Source organism: Oncorhynchus kisutch, linkage group LG17, assembly GCF_002021735.2.
Source record: "Oncorhynchus kisutch isolate 150728-3 linkage group LG17, Okis_V2, whole genome shotgun sequence".
Lineage (NCBI taxonomy): Eukaryota > Metazoa > Chordata > Actinopteri > Salmoniformes > Salmonidae > Oncorhynchus > Oncorhynchus kisutch.
This window is the reverse complement of record NC_034190.2, coordinates 51,462,552-51,490,526: the sequence shown is the minus strand read 5'-3', so window position 1 is coordinate 51,490,526 and position 27,975 is coordinate 51,462,552. Positions and strand designations below refer to the sequence as shown.

Below are 27,975 nucleotides of genomic sequence, written 5' to 3'. Positions count from 1 at the left end.
GAACCTTCCGAGTTGATGTGTGCGCTTTAGAACGTTTAATTATAGCCTATGCCCGGGCTTTTCTCATTTTTATTTTACAATTATCATGTTAGATATTAGCCGCTATCGGGAGCCACGGTCAGTAATACCCACATACATTTATAACTGTCACTTTAGTGTTAGTCTTCTTGAATTTTTTGCTAACATTTGGCATTATTCCATTCTGTTAACCTTTCTTTCCTCTGTCACGTCCGTGTACGTTGTTCCTGAGGGTCACGAGCATTAGTGGATCATATTTGGCTAACGTTATGCAATCATTTCTGACATCTAGCCTATTTGAATCATTATGGAACTCAGACAACACATAGCAGGTTAAACCTGGAGCCCGGCACACGGTTCACGACGACTGGACCGTTGTCATACAGTTCCATGATTAGTGAGAATTGGGGTAGATTTATAGGACTATTGTTTAACCCCTATTATACACTATTTTCCACCTTCCAATATTTCATGTATTGAACTTGAATAGGATGAACCAACAACTGTATTTCAGGATGAACCAACCACTGTATTTTTTGTTCATCCTTTAATTTAAAAAAAAAGCACAAAATGTGCTTAAAGACTCTCCAAACATGTTTTTATTATTGTATTATTCATACACCATACTTTACCAACCTTAAAATGTGCCTAAATAATCTACAAAATCAGAGATCATTGTTTTATCTACCAGTTGGTGCTGAAACAGAGACAAAGATGCATCAATGGCATTCTTTCATTGATTCCTATTTTTTGAACCCTTTCCCCATGTATTCTAGTCTGTTGCCAAAATTCTAATTAAAGGTACTCTGTATTTAAAGGGATGGCTTAAGATAGATGTACTGAAAACCAGTGGGGGCTGGTGGGAGGAGCTATAGGATGATGGACTCATTTTAATGGCTGGAATGGAATACATTGAAAGGAGTCAAACGTGGTTTCTATATGTTTGATGTGTTTAATACCATTCCATTCCAGCCATTCCATTACAAATCAAATTTTAGTTGTCACATATACATGCTCAGCAATGTTAATGCGAGTGTAGCGAAATGCTTGTGCTTCTAGTTCCGACAATGCAGTAATAGCCAACGAGTAATCTAACCTAACAATTTCACAACAACTCCCTTATACACACAAGTGTAAAGGGATGAAGAATATGTACATAAAAATATATGAATGAGTGATGGTAGAGAACGGCATAGGCAAGATGCAGTAGATGGTATCGAGTACAGTATATACATATGAGATGAGTAATGTAGGGTATGTAAACATTATATTAAGTGGCATTGTTTAAAGTGGCTTGTGATACATTTTTTACATCAATTTGTCCATTATTAAAGTGGCTAGAGTTGAGTCAGTATGTTGGCAGCAGCCACTCAATGTTAGTGGTGGCTGTTTAACAGTCTGATGGCCTTGAGATAGAAGCTGTTTTTCAGTCTCTCGGTCCCTGCTTTGATGCACCTGTACTGACCTCGCCTTCTGGATGATAGCGGGGGGGGAACAGGCAGTGGCTCAGGTGGTTGTTGTCCTTGATGATCTTTATGGCCTTCCTGTGACATCGGGTGGTGTAGGTGTCCTGGAGGGCAGGTAGTTTTGCCCTCGGTGATGCGTTGTGCAGACCTCACTACTAGAGGTCGACCGATTATGATTTTTTTCAACGCCGATACCGATACTGATTATTGGAGGACCAAAAATGCCGATACCGATTAATCGGACGATTTTTAAAAATGTATTTGTAATAATGACAATTACAACAATACTGAATGAACACTTATTTTAACTTAATATAATACATCAATAAAAATCTATTTAGCCTCAAATAAATAATGACATTTGAAATAAATAATGAAATAATTTCAATTTGGCTTAAATAATGCAAAAACAAAGTGTTGGAGAAGTAAAAGTGCAATATGTGTCATGTAAAAAGCTAATGTTTGAGTTCCTTGCTCAGAACATGAGAACATATGAAAGTTGGTGGTTCCTTTTAACATGAGACTAATATAGTATTTATAGGACTATTTCTCTCTATACCATTTGTATTTGATATACCTTTGACTATTGGATGTTCTTATAGGCACTATAGTATTGCCAGTGTAACAGTATAGCTTCTGTCCCTCTCCTCGCCCCTACCTGGGCTCGAACCAGGAACACATCGACAACAGCCACACTCGAAGCAGCGTTACCCATCGCTCTACAAAAGCTGCGGCCCTTTCAGAGCAAGGGGAATAACTACTCCAAGTCTCAGAGCGAGTGACGTTTGAAACGCTATTAGCGCACACCCAGCTAACTAGCTAGCCATTTCACATCGGTTACACCAGCCATTAGGCTGATAGGCTTGAAGTCATACTCTGTGCTTGCGAAGAGCTGCTGGCAAAATGCACGAAAGTGCTGTTTGAATGAATGCTTACGAGCCTGCTGCTGCCTACCATCGCTCAGTCAGACTGCTCTATCAAATCATAGACTTAATTATAACATAATAACACAAAGAAATACGAGAAATAAGAATGTGTTCTTAACTGACTTGACTAGTTAAATAAAGGTATCATTTTTATTTTCTATTTTTTTATTACATTTTTTTTTTATCAGCAAAATCGGCACTCAAAAATACAGATTTCCGATTGTTATGAAAACTTGAAATCGGGCATAATTAATCGGCCATTCCGATTAATCGGTCGACCTCTACTCACTACCCTCTGGAGAGCGTTACGGTTGTGGGCGGAGCAGTTGCCGTACCAGGCGGTGATACTGGATGCTCTCAATTGTGCATCTGTAAAAGTTTGTGAGTTTTTTGGTGACAAGCCAAATTTCTTCAGCCTCCTGAGGTTGAAGAGGCGCTGCTGCGCCTTCTTCACCACGCTGTCTGTGTGGGTGGACCAATTCAGTTTGTCGGTGATGTGTACGCCGAGGAACTTACAACTTACTACCCTCTCCACTACTGTCCCGTCGATGTGGATAGGGGGGTGCTCCCACTTTTGTTTTCTGAAGTCCACAATCATCTCCTTTGTTTTGTTGACGTTGAGTGTAAGGTTATTTTCCTGACACCACATTCCGAGGGCCCTCACCTCCTCCCTGTAGGCCGTCTCGTCGTTGTTGGTAATCAAGCCTACCACTGTAGTGTCGTCTGCAAACTTGATGATTGAGTTGGAGGCGTGCATGGCCAAGCAGTCGTGGGTGAACAGGGAGTACAGGAGAGGGCTCAGAACGCACCCTTGTGGGGCCCCAGTGTTGAGGATCAGCGGGGTGGTGATGTTGTTACCTACCCTCACCACCTGGGGGTGGCCCGTCAGGAAGTCCAATACCCAGTTGCACAGGGTGGGGTCGAGACCCAGGGACTCGAGCATGATGATGAGTTTGGAGGGTACTATGGTGTTAAATGCTGAGCTGTAGTCGATGAACATCATTCTCACATAGGTATTCCTCTTGTCCAGATGGGTTAGGGCAGTGTGCAGTGTGGTTGCGATTGCGTCGTCTGTGGACCTATTGGAGCGGTAAGCAAATTGGAGTGGGTCTAGGGTGTCAGGTAGGGTGGAGGTGATATGGTCCTTGACTAGTCTCTCAAAGCACTTCATGATGACATAAGTGACTGCTACGGGGCAGTAGTCATTTAGCTCAGTTACCTTAGCTTTCTTGGGAACAGGAACAATGGTGGCCCTCTTGAAGCATGTGGGAACAGCAGACTGGGATAAGGATTGATTGAATATGTCCGTAAACACACCAGCCAGCTGATCTACGCATGCTCTGAGGAAGCGACTGGGGATGCCGTCTGGGCCTGCAGCCTTGCGAGGGTTAACACGTTTAAATGTTTTACGCACGTCGGCTGCAGAGAAGGAGAGTCCGCAGGTTTTGGTAGCGGGCCGTGTCAGTGGCACTGTATTGACCTCAAAGCGAGCAAAGAAGTTGTTTAGTCTGTCTGGGAGCAAGACATCCTGGTCTGCAACGGGGCTGGTTTTGTTTTTGTAATCCGTGATTGACCGTAGACCCTGCCACATACCTCTTGTGTCTGAGCCGTTGAATTGCGACTCTACTTTGTCTCTATACTGACGCTTAGCTTGTTTGATTGCCTTGTGGAGGGAATAGCTACACTGTTTGTATTCGGTCATGTTTCCGGTCACCTTGCCCTGATTAAAAGCAGTGGTCCGCGCTTTCAGTTTCGCGCGAATGCTGCCATCAATCCACAGTTTCTGGTTTGGGAATGTTTTAATAGTTGCTGTGGGTACGACATCGCCGATGCATTTGCTAATAAACTCGCTCACCGAATCAGCATATTCGTCAATGTTGTTGTTTGACGCAATGTGGAACATATCCCAGTCCTCGTGATCGAAGCAATCTGGAATCAGATTGGTCGAACCAGCGTAGACCTGAGCGCGGGAGCTTCCTGTTTTAGTCTCTGTCTATAGGCAGGGAGCAACAAAATAAAGTCGTGGTCAGCTTTTCCGAAAGGAGGGCGGGGGAGGGCCTTATGTGTCGCGGAAGTTAGAATAACAATGATCCAGGTTTTACCAGCCCTGGTAGCACAATCGATATGCTGATAGAATTTAGGGAGTCTTGTTTTCAGATTAGCCTTGTTAAAATCCCGAGCTACAATGAATGCAGCCTCAGGATATGTGGTTTCCAGTTTACATAGAGTCAAATAAAGTTCGTTCAGGGCCATTGATGTGTCTGCTTGGGGGGGGAATATATGCGGCTGTGATTATAATCGAAGAGAATTCTCTTGGTAGATAATGCGGTCGACATTTGATTGTGAGGAATTCTAAGTCAGGTGAACAGAAGGACTTGAGTTCCTGTATGTTGTTATGATCACACCACGTCTTGTTAATCATAAGGCATACCCCCCCCGCTTGTTTCTGTCGGGGCGATGCGTGAAGAAACCAGCGGGCTGTACCGACTCCGATAGCGTGTCTCGAGTGAGCCATGTTTCCGTGAAGCAAAGAACATTACAGTCTCTTATGTCTCTGGAATGCTACCCTTGCTCGGATTTCATCTACATTGTTGTCAAGAGACTGGACATTGGTGAGTAGTATGCTTGGGAGCGGTGCGCGATGTGCCCGTCTCCGGAGCCTGACCAGAAGGCCGCTTCGTCTGTCCCTTTTACGACGTCGTTGTTTTGGTTCGCCGGCTGGGATCCGATCCATCGTCCTGGGTGGGGGGAAATACAGAGTATCCGCTTCGGGAAAGTCGTATTCCTGGTCCCATGGTTCCTGATGGCGAGTTGAAGTTGCTCCCGACTGTATGTAATAAAACCTAAGATTACCTAGGGGACCAATGTAAGAAATAACACGTAAAAAAACAAAATACTGCGTAGTTTCCTAGGAACGCGAAGCGAGGCGGCCATCTCTGTCGGCGTCGGAAGTACACAATGAGATTCAATGAGCCAGTTGTCTTTTAGCTCCTCCCACCAGCCTCGTTGGCTGGAAACCCTATTGAATGAAAACTCCAAGAGAAAATCTGATGGCCAGCAATTGGGAGTGTTTTCACAGGTTAAGTTACATTTATTCAGCATTCGCAAGAGAACCATGCCTGCAAAGCCTGTTATGCACCTTCCTTCCTAAGGTAAGTGAATACCAACTACTGAGAAGTGCTGTAGGAAAGGCGTGCATAAGAAAGGCATAATTTCCTAAATCGTAATCGCCCTCCGACTGATTAATACTAGGCGATAAAAAAAAAAACATACAGGTTGATTCAAATCAAATCAAATTCTATTAGTCACATACGCCGAATACAGTTGCAAACCTTACAGTGAAAAGCCCCTAACCAACAATTCAGTTTCATAAAAATAAGAAATAAATGGAATAAGTAATTAAAGAGCAGCAGGAAAATAACAATAGCGAGACTGTATACACGGGGTACCGGTACAGTCAATGTGCGGGGGCACCGGTTAGTTGAGGTAATTGAGGTAATAAAAGAGAGGGTGTGGGGGTGGGGGAATGCAAATAGTCTGGTTAGCCATTTGATAAAATGTTCAGGAATCTTATGGCTTAGGGGTAGAAGATGTTTTGAAGCCTCTTGGACCTAGACTTGGTGCTCCTGTACCGCTTACCATGCGATAGCAGTGAGAACAGTCTATGACTTGGGTGGCTGGAGTCTTTGTCATTTTTTAGGGCCTTTTCCTCTGACACCACCTGGTATAGAGTTCCTTGATGGCAGGAAGCTTGGCCCCAGTGATGTACTGGGCCTTACGCACTACCCTTTGTAGTGCCTTGCAGTCGGAGGCTAAGCAGTTGCCAAACCAGGCAGTGATGCAACCCATCAGGATGCTCTCGATGGTACAACTGTAGAACCTTTTGAGGATCTGAGGACCCATGCCAAATCTTTTCAGTCTTTCCACGACTGTCTGGGTGTGCTTGGACAATGTTCGTTTGTTGGTGAGGTGGACACCAAGGAACTTGAAGCTCTCAACCTGCTCCACTACAGCCCCATCGATGAGAATGGGGGCGTGCTCGGTCCTCCTTTTCCTGTAGCCCACAATCATCTCTTTTGTCTGGATCACGTTGAGGGAGAGGTTGTTGTCCTTGCACCACACAGCCAGGTCTCTGACCTCCTCCCTATAGGCTGTCTTGTTGTTGTCAGTGATCAGGCCTACCACTTTTTTGTTGTCAGCAAAATTAATGATGGTGTTGGAATCGTGCTTGTCTGTGCAGTCATGAGTGAACAGGGAGCACAGGAGGGGACTGAGCACACACCCCTGAGGGAACCCTGTGTTGAGGATCAGCGTTGCAGATGTGTTGTTAGCTACACTTACTACCTGGTGGCAGCCCATCAGGAAGTCTAGGATCCAGTTGCAGAGAGAGGTTTTTAGTCCCAGGGGCCTTAGCTTGGTGATGAGCTTTGAGGGCACTATGATGTTGAACGCTGAGCTGTAGTCAATTAAGAGCATTCTCACGTAGGTGTTCCTTTTGTCCAGGTGGGAAAGGGCAGTGTGGAGTGCGATTGAGATTGTGTCATCTGGGGATCTGTTGGGGCAGGACAGGCTTTTCACACCATCCACTATTGTTCCAACAAAACCTTTTACTGCAATGCCTAAATCAGGGTCACACACAGTGTTTCTTGGTAGTCTATGAAAATCTACTTTGAAACAAAAGTATACACCTCACACACTTGGTTTTGGGCTTTAAAAAAAGAAGACACCTGTAACATGTCTGATATAGAGTTAAATGTATTACACTTTAAATACATAACAGAAGACTAAAATATAACAAAACTGTTTGACATTCCACCCATGAGGCCACTAGGCCATTATTTTTATTTCACCTTTATTTAACCAGGTATGCTAGTTGAGAACAAGTTCTCATTTACAACTGCGACCTGGCCAAGATAAAGCATAGCAGTGTGAACAGACAACAACACAGAGTTACACATACAGTAAACAATAAACAAGTCAATAACACAGTAGAAAAAAGAAAAAAAAGAGTCTATATACATTGTGTGCAAAAGGCATGAGGAGGTAGGCGAATAATTACAATTTTGCAAATTAACACTGGTGTGATAAATGATCAGATGGTCATGTGCAGGTAGAGATACTGGTGTGCAAAAGAGCAGAAAAGTAAATACATAAAAACAGTATGGGGATGAGGTAGGTAAATTGGGTGGGCTATTTACCGATGGACTATGTACAGCTGCAGCGATCGGTTAGCTGCTCAGATAGCAGATGTTTAAAGTTGGTGAGGGAGATAAAAGTCTCCAACTTCAGTGATTTTTGCAATTTGTTCCAGTCACAGGCAGCAGAGAACTGGAAGGAAAGGCAGCCAAATGAGGTGTTGGCTTTAGGGATGATAAGTGAGATACACCTGCTGGAGCCACCTGCTGGAGTCACGATGGGTGTTGCCATTGTGACCAGTGAACTGAGATAAGGCGGAGCTTTACCTAGCATGGACTTGTAGATGACCTGGAGCCAGTGGGTCTGGCGATGAATATGTAGCGAGGGCCAGCCGACTAGAGCATACAGGTCGCAGTGGTGGATGGTATAAGGTGCTAACAAAACGGATGGCACTGTGATAAACTGTATCCAGTTTGCTGAGTAGAGTATTGGAAGCTATTTTGTAGATGACATCACCGAAGTCGAGGATCGGTAGGATAGTCAGTTTTAATATGGTAAGTTTGGCGGCGTGAGTGAAGGAGGCTTTGTTGCGGAATAGAAAGCCGACTCTAGATTTGATTTTAGATTGGAGATGTTTGATATGAGCCTGGAAGGAGAGTTTACAGTCTAGCCAGATACCTAGGTACTTATAGATGTCCACATATTCTAGGTCGGTACCATCCAGGGTGGTGATGCTAGTCGGGCGTGCGGGTGCAGGCAGCGAACGGTTGAAAATGTAGTGGGGGTACCCTGTAAAAACTGTTTGCCGCTGACCCTACTGGTGAGGACTCTACTCACTCGCTGAGTGGCCTGCCTCTGAAACTCATCATTCAAAAGCTCACCAATAACTCCATGTGAGGAAACACACAGACTCTGTAAAGATGAGGACATAGAAACAGTCAAATTATGTTGCTTCTAGTGACTCCTCTTCCCCCAGAGGATGACCACTCTTCCTTTCATACCTCTGACTTCAGATGTAAGAGCAGAATCTGGCTGATGACTTCTTCTGTGTTTTTCTTAATGAACTGATTCTTCACACAACTCTTGCTTTGCCCTCTGTGAATACACTAAATGAGCTGGCTAGGGGCTCACTCTCACTGGGGCCAAGCTTCCTGACATCCAGGACCTAAATACTAGGTGGTGTCAGAGGAAGGCACAAAAATTGTCAAAGACTCCAGTCACCCAAGTCTGTCACACCTGCTCCCGTGCGGCTCCCCAGCATTACGCACACCTGCCTTCCCCCGTCACGCGCATCAGCGATTATTGGACTCACGGTACCGGAGCGCCAAGTCTAGGACAAAAAGGCTCCTTAACAGCTTCTACCCCCAAGCCATAAGACTGCTGAACAACTAATCAAATGGCCACCCGGACTGTTTACTTTGACCCCCCTCCCCCTCCTTTGTTTTTACACTGCTGCTACTCGCTGTTTATTATCTATGCATAGTCACTTAATACATTTACCTGGACTAACCTGTACCCCTGCACACTGACTCGGTACTGGTACCACCTGTATATAGCCTCTTTATTGTTATGTACATTTCCTGTGTTACTTTTTGACCAATTCATTTTTAAAAACTTTTGTTTATTTGGTAAATATTTTATTAACTCTATTTCTTGAACTGCATTGTTGAATAAGGGCTTGTAAGTAAGCATTTCACGGTAAGGTCTACACCTTTTGTATTCGGGGCATGTGAAAAATAAAACCTGTCCTCTAAGTCCTACGACTATGTGCTTCTCCAGGGTTGAAAAGACTCCGTGTAGTGTTGCACAAACTCACAAACTAGTGTTGTTGTGTCTGAGATTAAGATTTGGTCTGTAACTCAAACTGTTTACAAGAGTCCAGATAATGCTGGGGGGGGGGGGGGGGGGGGCAGCTGAGAAGCCAGCTGAGTAAGCACAATATTTATTATTGCTCCCATCTGCCACATGCCCTTAAGTTAGCTTTTAAACTGGCAGCAATGATGTTCAAAGTAGTCCAACCTACAGAATAAACCAACAGACAGACCACTTCAAACTACAATAACATTCTCAGTAACGGTTACAGATTCTGTTTTCTTGCTATGACTGTGATAGGTTGTTGTTTATCTACCTTAGTTGAATGCACTGACTAAGTCGCTCTGAATAAGAGAGTCTGCTGAATGACCAAAATGTAAATGTGAAAACAAACACTTGTGCAAATGAGCTCCATCGCAGTACACTATACTTTTCTTTTATTTACTGTACTCTTCTGTACTATACGCTACTTTTCTGTACTGTACTGTGCACTGTAATGTACTGTACTGTGCTCTACTGTACTGTGCTTTCCTGTCCAAACTTGTGAAACAGATAACTATGATTGGTTCAGATTTGGTCTTTTGAATGTCTTTTTTTGGTCATGTCGGGACAGGCCGTCTGATTTTTTTTATGGTGCTGTCTGTACCGGCCATGATTTCAACGATGTTGATTTTTGGTCTGGATCGGACCAAATCTGAACCAATTATAGAGACCTATGTTTGGTCCAAATATGGTTTGGTCCGGACCAGATGTCTGTGGACGTTGAAATCAAGGCTGGTCCAGACCGGACCAAATCTGAACCTGTTTATGGCTGCATTTACACAGGCTGCCCAATTCAGATCCTTTTTTTCATTAATTTGTCTTTTGACCAATCAGATACCCTCTGAAACATATCTGATGTGAAAACATCTGATGTGATTGGTCAAAAGACCAATTAGTGAAAAGAATATCAGAATTGGGCTGCCTGTGTAAGTGAAGCCATAGACATCTGTTTTGGCCAAATAAAGGCCGGTCCGGGCTGGACCTAATCTGAACCAAACATAGACATCTATAATTGGTTCAGATTTGGTCCGGTCTGGACCAAATTTCAGAGTATTTGAAATACACCAGACGTCCGGTCTCAAAAAAAGACGTAAAAAAGACGTCGCAGTCGGTAAATGCTTAGTGAGAGATGTCAAAAGCAGTGTTACCGTGGCTAATGCCCCCAAAAAGTATCAGTCGAATCTTACTGACCACGCAGGAGGACATGTCCATGTTCGACGACATGAAGACTGCAGGGGAGCTTGCCAGACTTAATAATATTGTGGCTACTATGGTGGAAACTGTCAGAATGTTTAACTGTGGAGATAATGGAGATCTGGAGTACAAGCCACCCAGGACCACTTCCTCCTTATCAAGGTCTTTAGGACTAAGACTTCACTCCCAGGGACCCCTATTCCAACGGAGGTACCAGTCAATAGTTGTCCAATTGTTAAGAGTGCAACTATTAACATTTACATTTTAGTCATTTAGCAGACACTCTTACCCAGAGCATCTTACAGTAGAGAGGGCAAAAGTTTTCGTACTTTGTCAACATTGTCAATCCAGCCAGAAGGTTCATATCGATTCTGCTTTCAAGAGACTGGAGGAAGTAATTGCCCAGGGGTAGGTTTGCTCTATGTCTTATGATCAACTGGTCGATGAACTTAAGAACCTAATTATGGAGCACTAACAACTATTTATTTTGGTATCGTTGGCAGCTGGGAAAAGTGTTTCAGACACTGTCCTATCGACATTTTAAATGAGGCTAAAACAATGAGGGAAGCTTTCTCCTCTGAACCGATTTATAACTTTACTGAGGAGGTAGTGAAGAGGTTGTTTCTCCCGGTTCTCATACCTACTGCGTAGGGGGGTAGATCAGGAAGCCTCACAGGCTTCAACTGGTGTCTCTGGCCAGAAAAGCTCAAGAAGCACTTCTTGTGGCGGCTCTTTTGGTCTCTAACAACTCCTCATAGCACTACGCCAATGCTGTGAATCTGTTCACAAAGGCTACTTGTTGGACAACTTCTCCCAGTTTTCTTATCCCTCAATGGAGATAGAGCCCATTAAGAAAGCAAGGAACTTCTCAAGATGGAGGCAGCATCAATGACATAGGTAACGTCTGTACTCCCCACTGAGTCTGCTGTTGAGAAATGGAGAGATGCCAGTCTTCCTCAGGCTGAGGCTGTCCAGAAAGGCTGAGGGAAGTTCAGCTTCCTGTCAAAAATGTTCAAGATCAGCTCTAAGGTAGACAGGAGATATAGAGAGGTGCTGGTTAAAATGTTATTATTATTATTTTTAAATTGTAACAATAACAATATTTTGTCTAAGTTGTCATTGAGCAAAAAAGGAGCCAAACCCCGCAGACACTCGGCCCTTCGTGGAATGAGTGTCAAAAGGTATATTGGAGGCGAAGTCAGGCGCAGGAGAGCAGAGTACAATGTACAGGCGCACTTTCATTATAGTTCCAAAAAACGAGAGCACTACATAAATCAAATGCGCTAAAAAACAACAACGTAAAAGTAAAGCGCGTAAACTAACATCACCTAACATGAAAACAATTACACACAAAACATGATGGGAAACAGAGGGTTAATACAAGTAGCTTAAATGAGGAAAGGAAAACCAGGTGTGTATGGAAACAAGACAAGACAAATGGATGTATGAAAAATGGAGCAGCGATGTCTAGAAAGCCGGTGACGTCGATCGCCGCCCGAACAAGGAGAGGAGCGGACTTCGGCGGAAGTCGTGACAATGAGTTTGACACGTTGTGGAGGAAGTCTAATGATGAACTCGTTAAATATAATTTCATTTATCTAATTGTAGCTTTGGTCTTTTCTCTCTATACTGAACAAAAATATAAAACGCCACATGTAAAGTGTTGGTTACATGTTTCAGGAGCTGAAATAAAAAATCCCAGAAAGGTTCTATACGCACAAAAAGCTTATTTCTGTCAAATTGTGTGCACAAATTTGTTTACATCCCTGTTAGTGATCTCCTTTGCCAAGATAATCCATCCATCTGACAGCAGTGGCATATCAAGAAGTTGATTAAACAGCATGATCGTTATACAGGTGCAAATTGTGCTGGGGACAATAAAAAGCCACTCTAAAATGTGCAGTTTTGTCACACAACACAATGTCATTTTAGAGAATTTGGCAGTATGTCCAACCGGCCTCACAATTGCAATCCACATCTAACTACGCCAGTCCAGGACCTCCACATCTGGCTTTTTCACCTGCAGGATCGTCTGAGACCAGCCACCCGGATAGCTGATGAAACTCTGTTTTCACAACTGTCAGAAACCGTCTCAGGGAAGCTCGTCTGCGTGCTTGTTGTCCTCTCCAGGGTCTTTACCTGACTGCATTTCGGCGTCATAACCGACTTCAGTGGGCAAATGCTCACTTTAGATTGCCACTGGCAATCTGGAGAAGTGTGCTATTCACAGATGAATCCCGTTTTCGACTGTACCGGGCAGATGGCGTCGTGGGGGAGAGCGGTTTGCTGATGTCAGCGTTGTGAACAGAGTGCCCCATGATGGCGGTGGGGTTATGGTATTAGCAGGCATAAGCTACGGACAGCGAACAATTGTATCAATGTCAATTTGAATGCACAGAGATAACGTGACAAGATCCTGAGGCCCATTGTAGTGTCATTCATCTGCCGCCATCTCATGTTTCAGCATGATAATGCACAGCCCCATGTCGCAAGGATCTGTACACAATTCCTGGAAGTTGAAAATGTCCCAGTTCTTTCATGGCCTAAACTCACCAGACATGTCACCCATTGAGCTTGTTTGGGATGCTCTGGATCGACGTGTACAACAACGTGTTCCAGTTCCCGCCAATATACAGCAACTTCACACAGCCATCGAAGAGGAGTGGGTTCAACATTCCACAGGCAACAATCAACAGCCTATGCGAAGAAGATGTCACGCTGCAGGAGGCAAATGGTCACACCAGATACTGACTGGTTTTCTGATCCACGCCCCTACCTTTTAAGGTATCTGTGACCAACATAAGCATATCTCTTTCCTCAGTCATGTGAGAATACATTTTTTAGAATTGATTGATTTCCTTATATGAACTGTAACTCAGTAAAATATTTGAAATTGTTGCATGCTGTATTTATATATTTGTTACAGTATATCTTTTCTATTTAATATTTCACACAGTGGTGAATGTAACTGTCTGAAACGTGTAGCAACATTCTAGTAATTCAGATTCATTATATTTGTCATCAAGCCAAGAGAAGCACAAATTGAAATCTTACACAGTAGGCTGTCAATTTGCTATCTGTGTAACGACTCTCGTTGGTGGTAGGAAGAGTGAACCAAAGCGCAGCGTGGAACGTGTTCATGATTATTTTATTTCAAAAGCACTCAAACAAAATAACAAAAATGAAAACAAACGGAGACAGTTCAGTCAGGCATAAAAACACAAAACAGAAAACAAGAGCCCACAAAACCCAAACAGAAAATGACAACTTATATATGATCCCCAATCAGAGACAACGATAGACAGCTGCCTCTGATTGGGAACCACCCTTGGCCAAAACAAAGAAATAGAAAACATAGACTTTCCCACCTGAGTCCCACCCTGACCTAACCAAACATAGAAAATAATAGGGACCTCTTAAGGTCAGGGCGTGACAATCTGCCCCAAGAGATAACGTTAAAATAAAGAGCAGTCTTTTTTATTAAAACAATGTTTATTAAATATATGGTTCAGTCACACAGTAGATTTGCAAGCATCTGCATTTAGCAACATTCTGCACATAAAATACAAATATGAATCTTGCAGCTAGCAAATCCCTGGCACCCATGACTGTTCCCAAAGAAACTAACAGATATATTCAAATACGAATGTCAAAAATCAATTTACACATGATTATCCCTTTATATGATTCAAAATTGCTCTTCCATTTTTGGAGAGCATACAAACTATAATGAAATCTAGACATACAGTACATCAATAACAGGCTGTGTGTATCATGATTCATAAATGTTAGTGCTAAAGTAGCATTTTAACAAAAATAAAACAATGTAATAAGGCAATTCATATTGATTCTGAGTCCAGCATATGAGTAGCCTGGTCCCAGATCTGTTTGCTCTGTCTTGCCATCTCCTATGGTTGTTCGAATGCCAAATCGACCATAGGAGTTGGCTTTACAGCACAAACAGATCTGAGACCAGGCTAGTGTATCAGTAGGCACACGGGTATTATTTAGATGACCATATTTGGTCATATTTACCCTCTGAAAATACTGAGTGACACCATTCCTCAGAGAGAGTGGAGTCATCTGACACACCACGTTGAGGCCAGATGTGCTGAGCGTTGGCACTGGTGCAATGTTTGAAACCGGTTCATTTTCTAACATATTTTCGAACATAACAAGTTAGGAAAAAGGTAAAGAGCTTTTAGCTTTGTATTTTGGTCTCTTTGATTACCTTCTGAAAATGATAGGTGCAAATTTGCAATGGTGCAAATGATAAGTATATCTGGCCCCAAGTCTTCTAGGCTGTCAGATTAACAGACGGATCATAATTTCCCAGCAAAAAAAACTAAGACAAGTAACGGAGGTTAGTCCAGAAAAATAAGGCTTGCTTATTGCATAGTACAGTACAGTACAACTCAGTTTTACCCCTCCTGTGATGGCTGTGTCCAGATATGGGGGAACTTCAATTCTACCAATTCATACAGTACCTGCAAAGGCACTCTGGGCCTTCTTTGTATGCGCATAAGCAATGGCATCTACATTAAGGCAATCTCAGAACGAACCTAAATCTGACTTCAGTGAGTGAAGATTGACCTCGTGTCCAGTACGTGAAATGCATTTTCCCTGTCAACGCGTAGGCCTAGATTCAATCAGATCAAGCTTTAAACGGCGATAGCCAACACCCACATAGCTGATATTTTGCCGGTGTCGGAGGTGTAACTGCGTTGACGCTGTCAAATAGGGGAGCAGCTGCTCTTGTGATCATTGCCACTAAGCCAGAGTTCTGAATGAAAAAATGTAGGCTACAGTTGAAGTCGGAAGTTTACATACACCTTAGCCTTATACATTTAAACTCAGTTTTTCACAATTCCTGACATTTAATCCTAGTATTTGGTAGCATTGCATTTAAATTGTTTAACTTGGGTCAAACGTTTCGGGTAGCCTTCCACAAGTTTCCCACAATAAGTTGGCTGAATTTTGGCCCATTCCTCCTGACAGAGGTGGTGTAACTGAGTCAGGTTTGTAGGCCTCCTTGCTTGCACACGCTTATTCAGTTCTGCCCACAAATTTTCTATGGGATTGAGGTCAGGGCTTTGTGATGGCCACTCCAATACCTTGACTTTGTTGTCCTTAAGCCATTTTGCCACAACTTTGGAAGTATGCTTGGGGTCATTGTCCATTTGGAAGACCCATTTGCAACCAAGCTTTAACTTCCTGACTGATGTCTTGAGATGTTGCTTCAATATATCCACATAATTTTCCTTCCTCATGTCAATTAGCCATCAGAAGCTTCTAAAGCCATGACATCATTTTCTGGAATTTTCCAAGCATTTAAAGGCACAGTCAACTTAGTGTATGTAAACTTCTGACCCACTGGAATTATGATATTACAAGTGAATTATAAGTGAAATAATCTGTCTGTAAACAATTGTTGGGAAAATTACTTGTGTCACGCACAAAGTAGATGTCCTAACCGACTTGCCAAAACTATAGTTTGTTAACAAGAAATTTGTGGAGTGGTTGAAAAACAAGTTTTAATGACTCCAACCTAAGTGTATGTAAACTTCTGACTTCAACTGGATGTAGAAATAATGATGCTCAAATTGAAAATCATTCAACTGAATAATGAGGATTTCTATCAGCCTAATCCAGGTGTAGATTACATCTCACGGTTCAGCGTTCCAACTTGTAAACAACGCTACATGGGATTTCTGTCCATGCGACTCTCTGCAGCTAATGGCGATGTCTGCTTTAGGTATAATGCTCGGAGCCGCTTGTGGATTTCACAGTTCTAATGCAGTTCCACCTCAGGCACCGCCAAAACAACTGCTATGCAGATGTCGGCTAGCGTGGATCTGATAGAACCTAGCCCTTATTTTGAATTATAAACTGGGTGGTTCGAGCCCTGAATGCTGATTGTCTGAAAGTCGTGGTATATCAGCCCGTATACCACGGGTATGACAAAACATTTATTTTTACTCTTCTAATTACGTTGGTCACCAGTTTATAATAGCAATAAGGCACCTCGGGGGTTTGTGGTATATGGCCAATATACCACGGCTAAGGGCTGTATCCAGGAACTCCACATTGTGTCGTGCATAAGAACAGCCCTTAACTGTAATAAATTGGCCAAACACCACATCCCCTCAGGCCTTATTGCTTAAATATATCATACGGACCACTGAATGCTTTGCTAGATCACTAATGGCTGAATATGTCCGGTTTCCTTGATCTTAACATGGTTAGGATGAATACTGGGGTGAATACACAGTAAAATGACCATAGGCGTACAGTAAGTTGAGTGTGTGTGGAGATACTTGTGTTTAGTAGGAGTGACCGCTCTGATCAGTGGTAGGCCAATTAGGATCAGTGAGGAGGAACCAACACTGCACCTTATTGTGGAATACAAGTTCATCCCTATATGGGTAAACCGGTGAAGCACCAATAGTTTCCACAGGGCTCCTCTTAGATCAACTGGAAACCAGCTGAAGAAAAGGGGGACCACAGCATTGAGGAACAAAGGCATTTCCTCCATCATCTTCCCCGGTTCAGGTGGTGGGGTAGCCAGGGGCCGGAGGGTCAAGGGTCAGCTCCTACTGCCTCTCCGTCCTTCTCCAGCTCCTCCTGGATCTCATCACTGTTCCCTGAGTCGCTGCTCGCTACCGAGCTGAACGATGGAGAGTTCCTGCACCAGAGAAAGGGGAAACAAGTACAGATGTCAGTCATTGATATCTGTGTGATTATGCCTACTGTGTAGCAAGGCCTTTCTCAAGACACGTCTCAGTGGAACAATGCACCATTGCATTGAAATGCCATTGTTTGCCATGAGTGGAGAAAGAGGTGTGTCTGACCTGCCGGTGCCCCCTGAGCCCTTGATGAGTCTCCTGCAGGTCTCCATCTGAACATCCAGGCCTCTCTTCATAGAACACATCTCCATGTACTCCTGTAGGTGACGGTTCATATCACTCTTAGCTGTAGCCAACTCATACTGAGGAAAGAGCGAGAATCCAAGATGTGGGAGAGAGGAGTCAAAAGGAGAGTAAGATAGGTGAACGATGTAAGAGAGTAAGAGCAAAAGAGTGGGAGGAGATGTGAGAGGGTGGGTCAGAGAGGGAGATTGAAAAGAGAAAGTGGCGCAGAGATTGAGGGGCAAAGACCCTCTGCAGTAATAATTGATGACTAACACACAGGAGAGTGAGTTGCACACATGAACCTTGACCTCTCTTCTCTTGGTCTCTTACCTCTATTTGACCCATGGTCTCCTGGTACTCCTTCTCTCGGTTCTGGAAAAGCATCTCGGTCTCGTCGATCAGGCTGCCCAAACTGCCATCCTGAGAGGCCTAACAATCCCCAACAGACCCTTGTAAACTATGTGTACTGTGGCAACGTTCAAAGTGCAGTGGTAGACTTTATTTTGCAGCTTGGAGGCACCGTTATCGACAATAAACACTTTCATAAAGTTTACATTCGTACAGTCGTAAAATGGATAGATAAGGTAGATAAACATCCCACTGGGCACAGACTTCAGTTCAATGTCTAGTTTTGATTTACATTCGGTTGAGTTGTCAACTAACATTAATTCAACGTGAAATGAGCAAAACATTTCACCATCTCATTGGATTTAGGTTGAAGTTGGGTTAAACATTTTTTTCTTTACAATTCCCTTACGTTGATTACTTTTTTTCCAAACCCAATCATTTTCCCACGTTGATTCAACACCATCGCATTGAGTTTTTTGTTTGAAATGACGTGGAAACAACGTTTTTGCCCAGTGGGATGGGTCGAACACACAATTTAGCAATACACACACCAACACACAATTAGACAAACAATCAATCCAAATAAATAATGACACAATTGTATTTTTTACATATATTCCTTAACAGTTTCTGAGGCCACTCAGATGAAATGTCTTACAGTACAAGGGCATGAGGCAGGTAGCCTAGTGGTTAGAGCATTGTGCTCGTAACCAAAAGGTTGCTAGATCGAAAACCCGAGCTGACAACGTAAAAATCTGTCATTTTGCATCTGAACATGGCAGTTAACCCACTGTTCCTAGGTCATCATTGTAAATAAGAATTTGTTCTTAACTGACTTGCCTAGTTAAATAAAGTTATTTTAAAAATGAGGAAATACAGAGAGAAGGCCTAAAAAAAATCCTCGACAGAGACATACAGGTAACTGACAAAATAAAGCAAACACTGGAGTCATTTGGCAGTTACCTGTATCTGACATATTTGAAAAGTTCCCAGACACTGCTTTTGGATGAGCAGTAGGGGGCAGCACTAACCTGCCCAGGGCCCTCCCCCTGTCCTTCTGCTGCAGCAGCACTGGCTGCAGCACAGGGGGTGTTGTAGTTGGCAAAGTCCTCCCAGAGGAGCAGTGTCTCCTCATTCTCCTCCCAAGTTAGGCTGTCACAGTCATCATCAAAGTCAAACGTCTCTCTCCTGGTGACAAAGGAATTATCATCTGAGCAAGTTCTGCAAACAAGAAAGGGAGGGAGAAGAGGGAAGAGGGAGGGACAGAGAGAAAGAGTGGCGACACGGAGGTGGAAAGGGAGGGGAGGAAAGAAAGAAGACAAAAAAGAAAGGAGGAAAACCAAAACCAAAACCAAACGGAAAGGCATGCACATTTTAAAAGGGTTCGCAAATGAAGAGGACAGGGAAGAGAGAAAACAACAGAGACAGTGACTGACAGAGATGAAAACATCACAAAGTAATGAAGCACACATGAAACTGACTATGCGACGCTATCTAACGCTACAGACGACAGTGGGGATTTAATTCACAGATTGATATCATATGACTTAAACAACACAGTTAGTTGGATAACATATCGACTCTAGTCGTTCAGCTGGCACTCATTAGCAATTGAGGCTAAACAAGTTACATAACACAGGTCAAAGGTTCGGCCACTCACAACTGATTGAGCATGCGTTTCATCTCGTCTGTGATGTTGAGTGACTCTACGACCTGCTCCTTCTCCTCCTCTTCATCCTCCTCTCCACCACCAGACTCACTTTCAATCTCAGGACTCCTCTCCTCGTAGACAGCCTTACGCTCTTTCCTCCTGCAAGATGCAGCCCCCTGTGAAACCACACACTAGTCAGCTGTGTGTGAACGAGAGTGAAAATGTGTGTGTGTGTGTGGAAAAAACATTTAATGGACATTTGTGTCCCATTTTCCACGTGGAATGAGCCCTTTACACAAGGGGTACATATGAAAAGCTATCCAGTTACTTTGCTCTCTGGGGGTGCTCTGGAGGGGCTCATGTGTGGGCTCATGTTGAACATCTTGCTCATGTCTTCTGAGTTGCGTTGTTGAGCCACGTCACAAAGCTTGGCCGTGATGTCAATGCGTCTGCAGATGTCCATGTCCACCTTCATGGCCTTCTTCTGGATCGCAGTGTCCAAGTCCGACATTTCCTACAATAAATATTACATTGGTTATGATGATCAGAGAATATTATACCCATGAGTGGTGTCACCGTCTACTATTTGCCCAATACTGCAAGTAAGAGTGTACAGTTTTCGGAGGCAGGACCTCAACATCATCATCCCATTTTTTTGTTAATCTCATAGTATCTCGAGGCAGTGACTTGCAGTTTAAAAGTAATAAACTCACTTAAAGGGGAAGTTTAAGAATATTTTTTTGGAGTGATTCCATACATTGAAACTAGTTAAGCAGAGTTTGCCTTCTTCCTCTCTCTCCCTGCATTCTGTTACTGGAAAGCTGCAAAAATGGGTCACGTGACGTGTTTTTGTGCACTTATAGCACTGCTCTGTTGTCAGTCAACGAGTTATTAATTGTGGACATTTTTTTGTTTTACTGAAAGCCTACGGCCGAATGAGACATACATAATATATATATATATATTTTTAAAGTACTATCGACTTTGAGTCAGGAAATGTATACTTTTCCACATAAAACTATTGGGATCATTTTATGTGAAGACTGCAAAAACAGCAGATATGGGTAACTCTCTTGTGCTTAAAAACTGAATCTACGGCCCTTATTCACAATCACAGATGCAAGAGATAAGTACGAAGTAAACAACCTGACCAACTGCAACAACAGTGAAGATGGGTGAGATCTGCACCTGCGCTATTGTGGCGCAAACTCTGTGCCCTTATTTGGAGCAAATGGGGGAGAAGGAACTGGCGAAAAAGTTGAACAACTTATCAACGATAGCCTAAAGTTAGTTCTGAAAAGTGGAAATCCGAAGAGATGGCAGCAAGAGCAAGCTGGTGTTCGGTCCCTGGCTGCACTTTATATAAGAACTATAATAAATATCACTGTTTTCCGTTGACAGATGCAGAAGTAGAGATAAAAACAAGTAAATAAGATGTAAACACTCCTACAGCCGATCTTGCTAATTTACGTGTCTGTAGTAAGCATTTAATCGACAATGACTGCAAAAGAGATATACAATCGGAACAAAACACCAAAGAAAACTCAAAGACACAGCTGTTCATTCTGTATACCCATGGAATGGATCTCGTGTCATGCCAAAAAAACAGAAGAGCTTTTGAGAAGGGAAAGCACCAAAGCGAGTGTGCAGAGCAGACTGGTCTCATAAACTAGACAGTAACAGTAAACGTAAATCAGGGACACTCAAATTAGTATGATATACTGTAGTTATGTTTGATATGGTTATATAAATTAGAGGGGTTACTTAAGGCAAAAATAAAAGGAGGGTGGGTTGGTCGGGGTGGATGTGTTGGTGTATGATGCGAACGTCCAGCAACCTAAAGGTTATGTGTTTTAATCTCATCACGGACAACTTTAGCATTTTAGCAACTTTTCTGCTACTTACTACTTTTGAGCTACTTTGCAACTGCTTAGCATGTTAGCTAACCCTTCCCCAAACGCTTTTAGCTAACCCTAACTCTAACCATAACCCTTTAACCTAACTCCTAACCTTAACCCGAACGTTAGCCACCTAGCTAACGTAACATATAAGTTTAGCAAATTCGTAACATACAGTACTTTTTTGCAAATTCGTAAAATATTGTACGAAATGCAATTCGTAAAGTATTGTACGAATTGTATTCCTAACATATCATATGACTTGCAATTTGTAACATACAGTGCCTTGCGAAAGTATTCAGCCCCCTTGAACATTGCGACCTTTTTCCACATTTCAGGCTTCAAACATAAAGATATAAAACTGTATTTTTTTGTGAAGAATCAACAACAAGTGGGACACAATCATGAAGTGGAACGACATTTATTGGATATTTCAAACTTTTTTAACAAATCAAAAACTGAAAAATTGGGCGTGCAAAATTATTCAGCCCCCTTAAGTTAATACTTTGTAGCGCCACCTTTTGCTGCGATTACAGCTGTAAGTCGCTTGGGGTATGTCTCTATCAGTTTTGCACATCGAGAGACTGAATTTTTTTCCCAATCCTCCTTGCAAAACAGCTCGAGCTCAGTGAGGTTGGATGGAGAGCATTTGTGAACAGCAGTTTTCAGTTCTTTCCACAGATTCTCGATTGGATTCAGGTCTGGACTTTGACTTGGCCATTCTAACACCTGGATATGTTTATTTTTGAACCATTCCATTGTAGATTTTGCTTTATGTTTTGGATCATTGTCTTGTTGGAAGACAAATCTCCGTCCCAGTCTCAGGTCTTTTGCAGACTCCATCAGGTTTTCTTCCAGAATGGTCCTGTATTTGGCTCCATCCATCTTCCCATCAATTTTAACCATCTTCCCTGTCCCTGCTGAAGAAAAGCAGGCCCAAACCATGATGCTGCCACCACCATGTTTGACAGTGGGGATGGTGTGTTCAGGGTGATGAGCTGTTGCTTTTACGCCAAACATGACGTTTTGCATTGTTGCCAAAAAGTTCAATTTTGGTTTCATCTGACCAGAGCACCTTCTTCCACATGTTTGGTGTGTCTCCCAGGTGGCTTGTGGCAAACTTTAAATGACACTTTTTATGGATATCTTTAAGAAATGGCTTTCTTCTTGCCACTTTCTTCCGGCTTTAAACTTCTTCACAACAGTATCTCGGACCTGCCTGGTGTGTTCCTTGTTCTTCATGATGCTCTCTGCGCTTTTAACGGACCTCTGAGACTATCACAGTGCAGGTGCATTTATACGGAGACTTGATTACACACAGGTGGATTGTATTTATCATCATTAGTCATTTAGGTCAACATTGGATCATTCAGAGATCCTCAGTGAACTTCTGGAGAGAGTTTGCTGCACTGAAAGTAAAGGGGCTGAATAATTTTGCACGCCCAATATTTCAGTTTTTGATTTGTTAAAAAAGTTTTAAATATCCAATAAATGTCGTTCCACTTCATGATTGTGTCCCACTTGATGTTGATTCTTCACCAAAAAATACAGTTTTATATCTTTATGTTTGAAGCCTGAAATGTGGCAAAAGGTCGCAAAGTTCAAGGGGGCCGAATACTTTCGCAAGGCACTGTATATGAAATGGTTGATGGACATCCACAAATGAATACATACCATACAAAACGTAACATATCATAACTAAATGGGGTGTCTCGGATTTACATACAGAATAACAAGAAATGTGGTGCGGAGGTATATAGTCTAATCAATGCAGTTCGAGTTGATCTTATGGTGCTGTAACCATTGCACCATATCATGTAGACATTTAATTTAAATTGAACCTTTATTTAACCACAGCCTAGGCGCTCTACCGGTTAGCATATGTGCCTTGTCTTTATGACAATGGGGTTGAGGAGATTATAGACAGTAATTGTGTCATCTTACATTGTAACAGACATTAATTGTGTGATCTTACATTGCAGAATAAAAATGAAAGGTGTTGTTGCATTTTAATTACTTATGATCAGGTCTAGTCACTTTTATTCATAATCATAATCTCCAGTGTCTGATGTGTTGGTTAGCCATGGTTTATTTGCATGAGAACATGTCATGCTTTAACAACTGTATAGCCTTGCATGAAATACATGGCCCCAGGAACCACCTGGGGTAGGCCTATTTGGCCGCATGTAGTCTGGTCTATTGTGTATTTGTAACCCCCACCTCTACTGTCGATAGTGGTCATGAGTATCATAATAATTTAATTACTTTTAGCCCAATGGACACAAAACATTTTTATTACAGATTATAAACGTGGTATCACATTATACTTGTGTGTTACTGTTAGAGACTATCTGACTTGATCCCGTGTTAATCTATTTATAATTCTATAATTAGCCTAGCAGTAGTAATTATCATGTTATGGTTGAGATGGAATGATCTATGTGCATTATATTTGTAGCGGTAGTAATTATTGTGTTATGGGTTAGATGGAATGATCTATGTGCATTAAATTTGTAGCGGTAGTAATTATTGTGTTATGGGTTAGATGGAATGATCTATGTGCATTGTATTTGGGCAGAGGGAAAGGGGGCCTGTCTCTTGAGGCCAAGAATGATTCCACGAGGGTTGAATAGTAGTCATGTGTCTGGAGTTAGTGCTGATAGATCATAATTACTAATCTATAACACTTTCTTATATCTTTACTGTTTTATATCATTGTATACTCTTGGTGTGAATGTACCCTTTTTATATATTCTTAGAGATTGAAATTAAGTGCTAGGTTTAAGCTCTTTGTGTATGAGAAGTGTAATTATCTAGTGGTCTTCAGTGGACTTTAGGAATGTGTACTTCCAATAACTCAAGGCCTCTCCTGACTGACAAGAAGACCCGTGAAAGGCACGGAGGAATACGAAAGCTCTGGATTTAGGCTGGGACACGATAACACCAACGGGAGGAACAGACTCAGTTCTTGCCCAGCAACAGAGATTGATTGTTTAATACAGAAATACAACAAGGTCACTCCGCCTAATCGGAAGGTATAAATATATGCGCTTGTGTGACCTGTAGGAGTGGTTTTGCAGATGTAACACCCAGTGTTGTGAATAAATCAAGCTTGAGTTTTTCTTGGGAGTCCGTCGGGATTATTGTACCAGAAATTAGAATCCAACCGTTAGGATGGAAGTTTTTCTTTGTCAATACATATAACAATAGTAATTTAGCATATAACCCATACGATATCAACTGTCAATAGCTTTCACGTTTAGAATTGTATGTATCAGGAACTCCCATTGTGTCACAAATAACTGTGAGGTCAATTTCCCCAACTCACTCGGCAGGTTCTGGGCTCAATAGATTGGTCTTCAAAGGACCCCAAAGAACTGCAAGCTCCTCTGGCACCCATGTGAGTTGATGTTGTCAACTGGAAATGTTCACACTTTTTCCCAATGTCTGATGTGTTGGCTAGCTATGGCTTATTTGCGTGACAAACTTTCAGGCAACTGTATAGCCTTACGTGGAATACCTAGCCCGAGGAACCACCTGTGGTATATGATTGTCCATAGTCTGTCTATTTTGTATTTTTAAGCCCCACCTCACATCGTCAATAGGGGCTACGGGTATAATTACTTTTTTAACAGTATGGCCATATGTTTTACGGGTTAGTAAACATGGTATCGCTTGTGTGTTAGGGTGGACATTTTTCTTTGTCAATACACATAACGATAATAATTTGGCATATAACTCATACTATATCAACTATTAATTCCTGTCACATTTCCTTTTGTATATAAATACTGTATGAACTGACAGAATGCTAATGTTGCATTACATTTGTTTTATGAAAGACTGCATCAACAAGTCAAAGCTCCGGGCCTGATGTCTTTCAGGCATCCCGGTCCCCTACCCGTCTCTTAAAGCTCTGGACCTTCTACCCATGTGTCCCCTACCACTAAGAAGACCAGGCAGGAGGTAACCAGCTCTGTATTTGGCACTTGACATTGCATTATGAAAACATGCATTTCACATTCGATTCAAATGGGTGACAGTTAAGCTGCTTTAAATGTGTCATAATCTTCTCTCGGCATCTTGAGTCCATGGGCTTTGCAACTGTGTCCAGAGCTTCAGATTCACCAGAAAAAGATCCAAGAGTCTTCGGTAAGTATCCTAGGACAATTGACATATTTTCTATGATTCCATATAGCAAAGTCTTATTCAGTATGTGCTGTTATAATTTCTGAACTCTTAAGGCCATATTGGAGTATTGTCTTTCTAAGGAGGATCAGGGAACTGCAGCCTCCTTCACCTCGTCCTGCGCAACATCCATGATCTCCACCTTCCCAGCTGGACACAAGCTTTAGCTCCCCTGATTACAAGGACCAGGGCTCTGACAACATACTGTACCTCCAACATCCACCAAATCAAGTCTGGAGTCTTGAGTTCGACTCAACTACATCTTAAACAAACCGTGATCAGTGGACCCAACGGAAGTATACTGTGCATGGAGTCCAAGATCATGGATCTAATCAAGCTTATCCAAAAGTGTTGGTCTGCCATAATCAACACCAGCAAAATATTAAAAGGAAGACAAATTGAGATCAACTGGCAGAGCGCATCAAAGGATGTATGGGGAGTTGGGGATCTTGCCCGAATGTTAGAAGGATGTCACAGGCTAATGTAGTTGCACCGTCTTCAGTGCTGTTCACTGGTGACACTTTCACAGACATACATTACTAGGCTGAACTATGTCCAATACAGTTCCCTTCACAAACAACATAATTCTTAGTCCTCTTACTTCCTACCCGTCACAACCCAGGATTACAGACAGACTGAAGCAGGAAAATATCATTTCCACTATTGTTCAGAATGGCAATGAAGGCAAAGCTGTGCACATCTGTGGTGATGGAAGGAATGACAGCCCTGGCTGGCCAGTCCGCTAAATTTACGACATATAGGTAATTGAAATTATAACCAGATCATAATAAATCATATTCATATCATAATCAATATTTTTTTAAGGGACATTTTCGTTTTGCATAGCACTGCATAGCAGATAGCGTATGAAACAATGGGTTCTCTACTTGACATGAAAATCATTCATTCCTTCATTTATACAGCTTCATGGATGACAAGACCAAGAAAGTAATTCAAGCTAATGTGATTTCGGTAGGTCCATTCATTGCAGTTATTGCTTCCAGTATAGTCAATGTGAATGGTCAAATGTTAATGGTATTTCAAATCAGTTTTTCTATACCTCTTATTTTTCGTATTTTCCAAAACAGATCACTGAAGCCACCAGGTCAATTTCAAGGACTGAACAGCATACTGACAGAGGGTGTACCTGTAGAGTTTATAACTACTCTTGTTCAACAGGGCTGGCACAGTTATCGTATAATCGTGTAACAGACAATTATGAACAATAAACGTGAACTCAAAAATATGATCGTCTTAATACATATTCATTTTAGGAGAAGGGGGAATTCAACTTCATATTCAAGTAGATATAGTTTACCCAATAGCAGTTTTCAATTTTAACATGAAGTGGGTCAAATTGGTATTAATTTTACAGGTAGAACTGCATCGTTGGGAGGAGAAGCTGTGTTGTATTCATTACGTTTGTCATAGCTATTTTTCAGAGATGCATTCCAAGGCTCAAAACATTTTTCAACAAAAATGACAATTATGACAATAACCGTGGCCATCTGCATGGCAATTAATCGTTACCCAAAATTCCATAATCGTCACAGCCTACCTTCCACCATCAATAAGAAAAAGAATGCCAGAAGAACACCCAACATGAGCTGGACTGATGGCATGTTTCAAAGGGTAAGTTTATAACTATTCCACCAACAGAGATGTCCTTCACTGTCATGTTTGCGTTTTTTGATGTTTAGGTAAAATGTTGACATTTCCTCTAATAGGCTTGACAAAGAAACTTCTGGCAGAGTAAAATGCGCTACATGGTCAATCCGACGTCTGCATTGGCCGTGCAGCATTTCATACTTCTTGCGCTTCGCGGAGCAGCACAGAGCTTTTGTGAAGGAAGTTGTCAATGAAGGGAGTTTGTGTTTATAAAGGACCTCTCGGCCTCACCTACCATCAACCAATCATGTCAATGTGGAGCTATACGTAGCCCTCCACATCAATTTCAGGTCAAGACTCTGGTGAGGACGACGAGCACTCAGATGAGCTTTCCTGAGACGCTATCTGACAGTTTGTGCAGAAATTCGGTTGAGCAAACTCACGAGTTTCATCACCTACATGTGGTCTGCGGTTGTGAGGCCGGTTGGACACTCTGCCAAATTTTCTAAAACAAGTTTGGCGGCAGCTTATGGTAGAGAAAGTAACATTCAATTCTCTGGCAACAGCCTGGCAGACATTCTTGCAGTCAGCATGCCGAATGCATGCTCCCACAAAACTTGATCTGTGGCATTGTGTTGTGTGACAAAACTGCACATTTCAGAGTGGCCTTTTATTATCCCCAGCTCAAGGTGCACCTGTGTAATGATCATGCTGTTTTATCAGTTTCTTAATTTGCCACACCTGTCAGGTGGATTAATTATCTTGGCAAATGAGAAA

General features: G+C 42.3%; 1 protein-coding gene and 1 long non-coding RNA gene across 7 annotated transcripts in view; one reads left to right on the top strand and one right to left on the bottom strand.

Annotated features, from left to right (window-relative positions):
* On the top strand, nucleotides 1–26,837 carry LOC109907856 (uncharacterized). 4 transcript variants are annotated; one of them, XR_004203659.1, is made up of 6 exons: nucleotides 1–117; nucleotides 24,738–24,802; nucleotides 25,245–25,554; nucleotides 25,647–26,351; nucleotides 26,514–26,562; nucleotides 26,679–26,837. It is a non-coding gene; the product is annotated as an uncharacterized LOC109907856 (long non-coding RNA). The 4 variants fall into 4 exon arrangements; XR_002257593.2 differs by having other exon boundaries at nucleotides 11–117; nucleotides 25,674–26,351; XR_002257594.2 differs by lacking the exon at nucleotides 1–117 and having other exon boundaries at nucleotides 23,134–24,802.
* The window catches only part of LOC109907855 (intermediate filament family orphan 2), a 39,501-nt gene continuing 26,569 nt past the window's right edge, over nucleotides 15,044–27,975 (bottom strand). The window contains exons 4-9 of one of the 3 annotated variants that reach the window (XM_031794026.1): nucleotides 19,833–20,018; nucleotides 19,514–19,680; nucleotides 18,885–19,074; nucleotides 17,836–17,934; nucleotides 17,446–17,537; nucleotides 15,044–17,279 (exon numbers count right to left, since the gene is read on the bottom strand). In XM_031794026.1, the coding sequence (XP_031649886.1) occupies nucleotides 17,174–17,279; nucleotides 17,446–17,537; nucleotides 17,836–17,934; nucleotides 18,885–19,074; nucleotides 19,514–19,680; nucleotides 19,833–20,018 (840 nt within the window). In that variant the 3' untranslated portion in view covers nucleotides 15,044–17,173. Of the gene's footprint in view, nucleotides 17,280–17,445; nucleotides 17,583–17,835; nucleotides 17,935–18,884; nucleotides 19,075–19,513; nucleotides 19,681–19,832; nucleotides 20,019–27,975 lie in introns of all 3 variants that reach the window. The other 2 variants (XM_031794025.1, XM_020506103.2) reach the window with 2 other exon arrangements.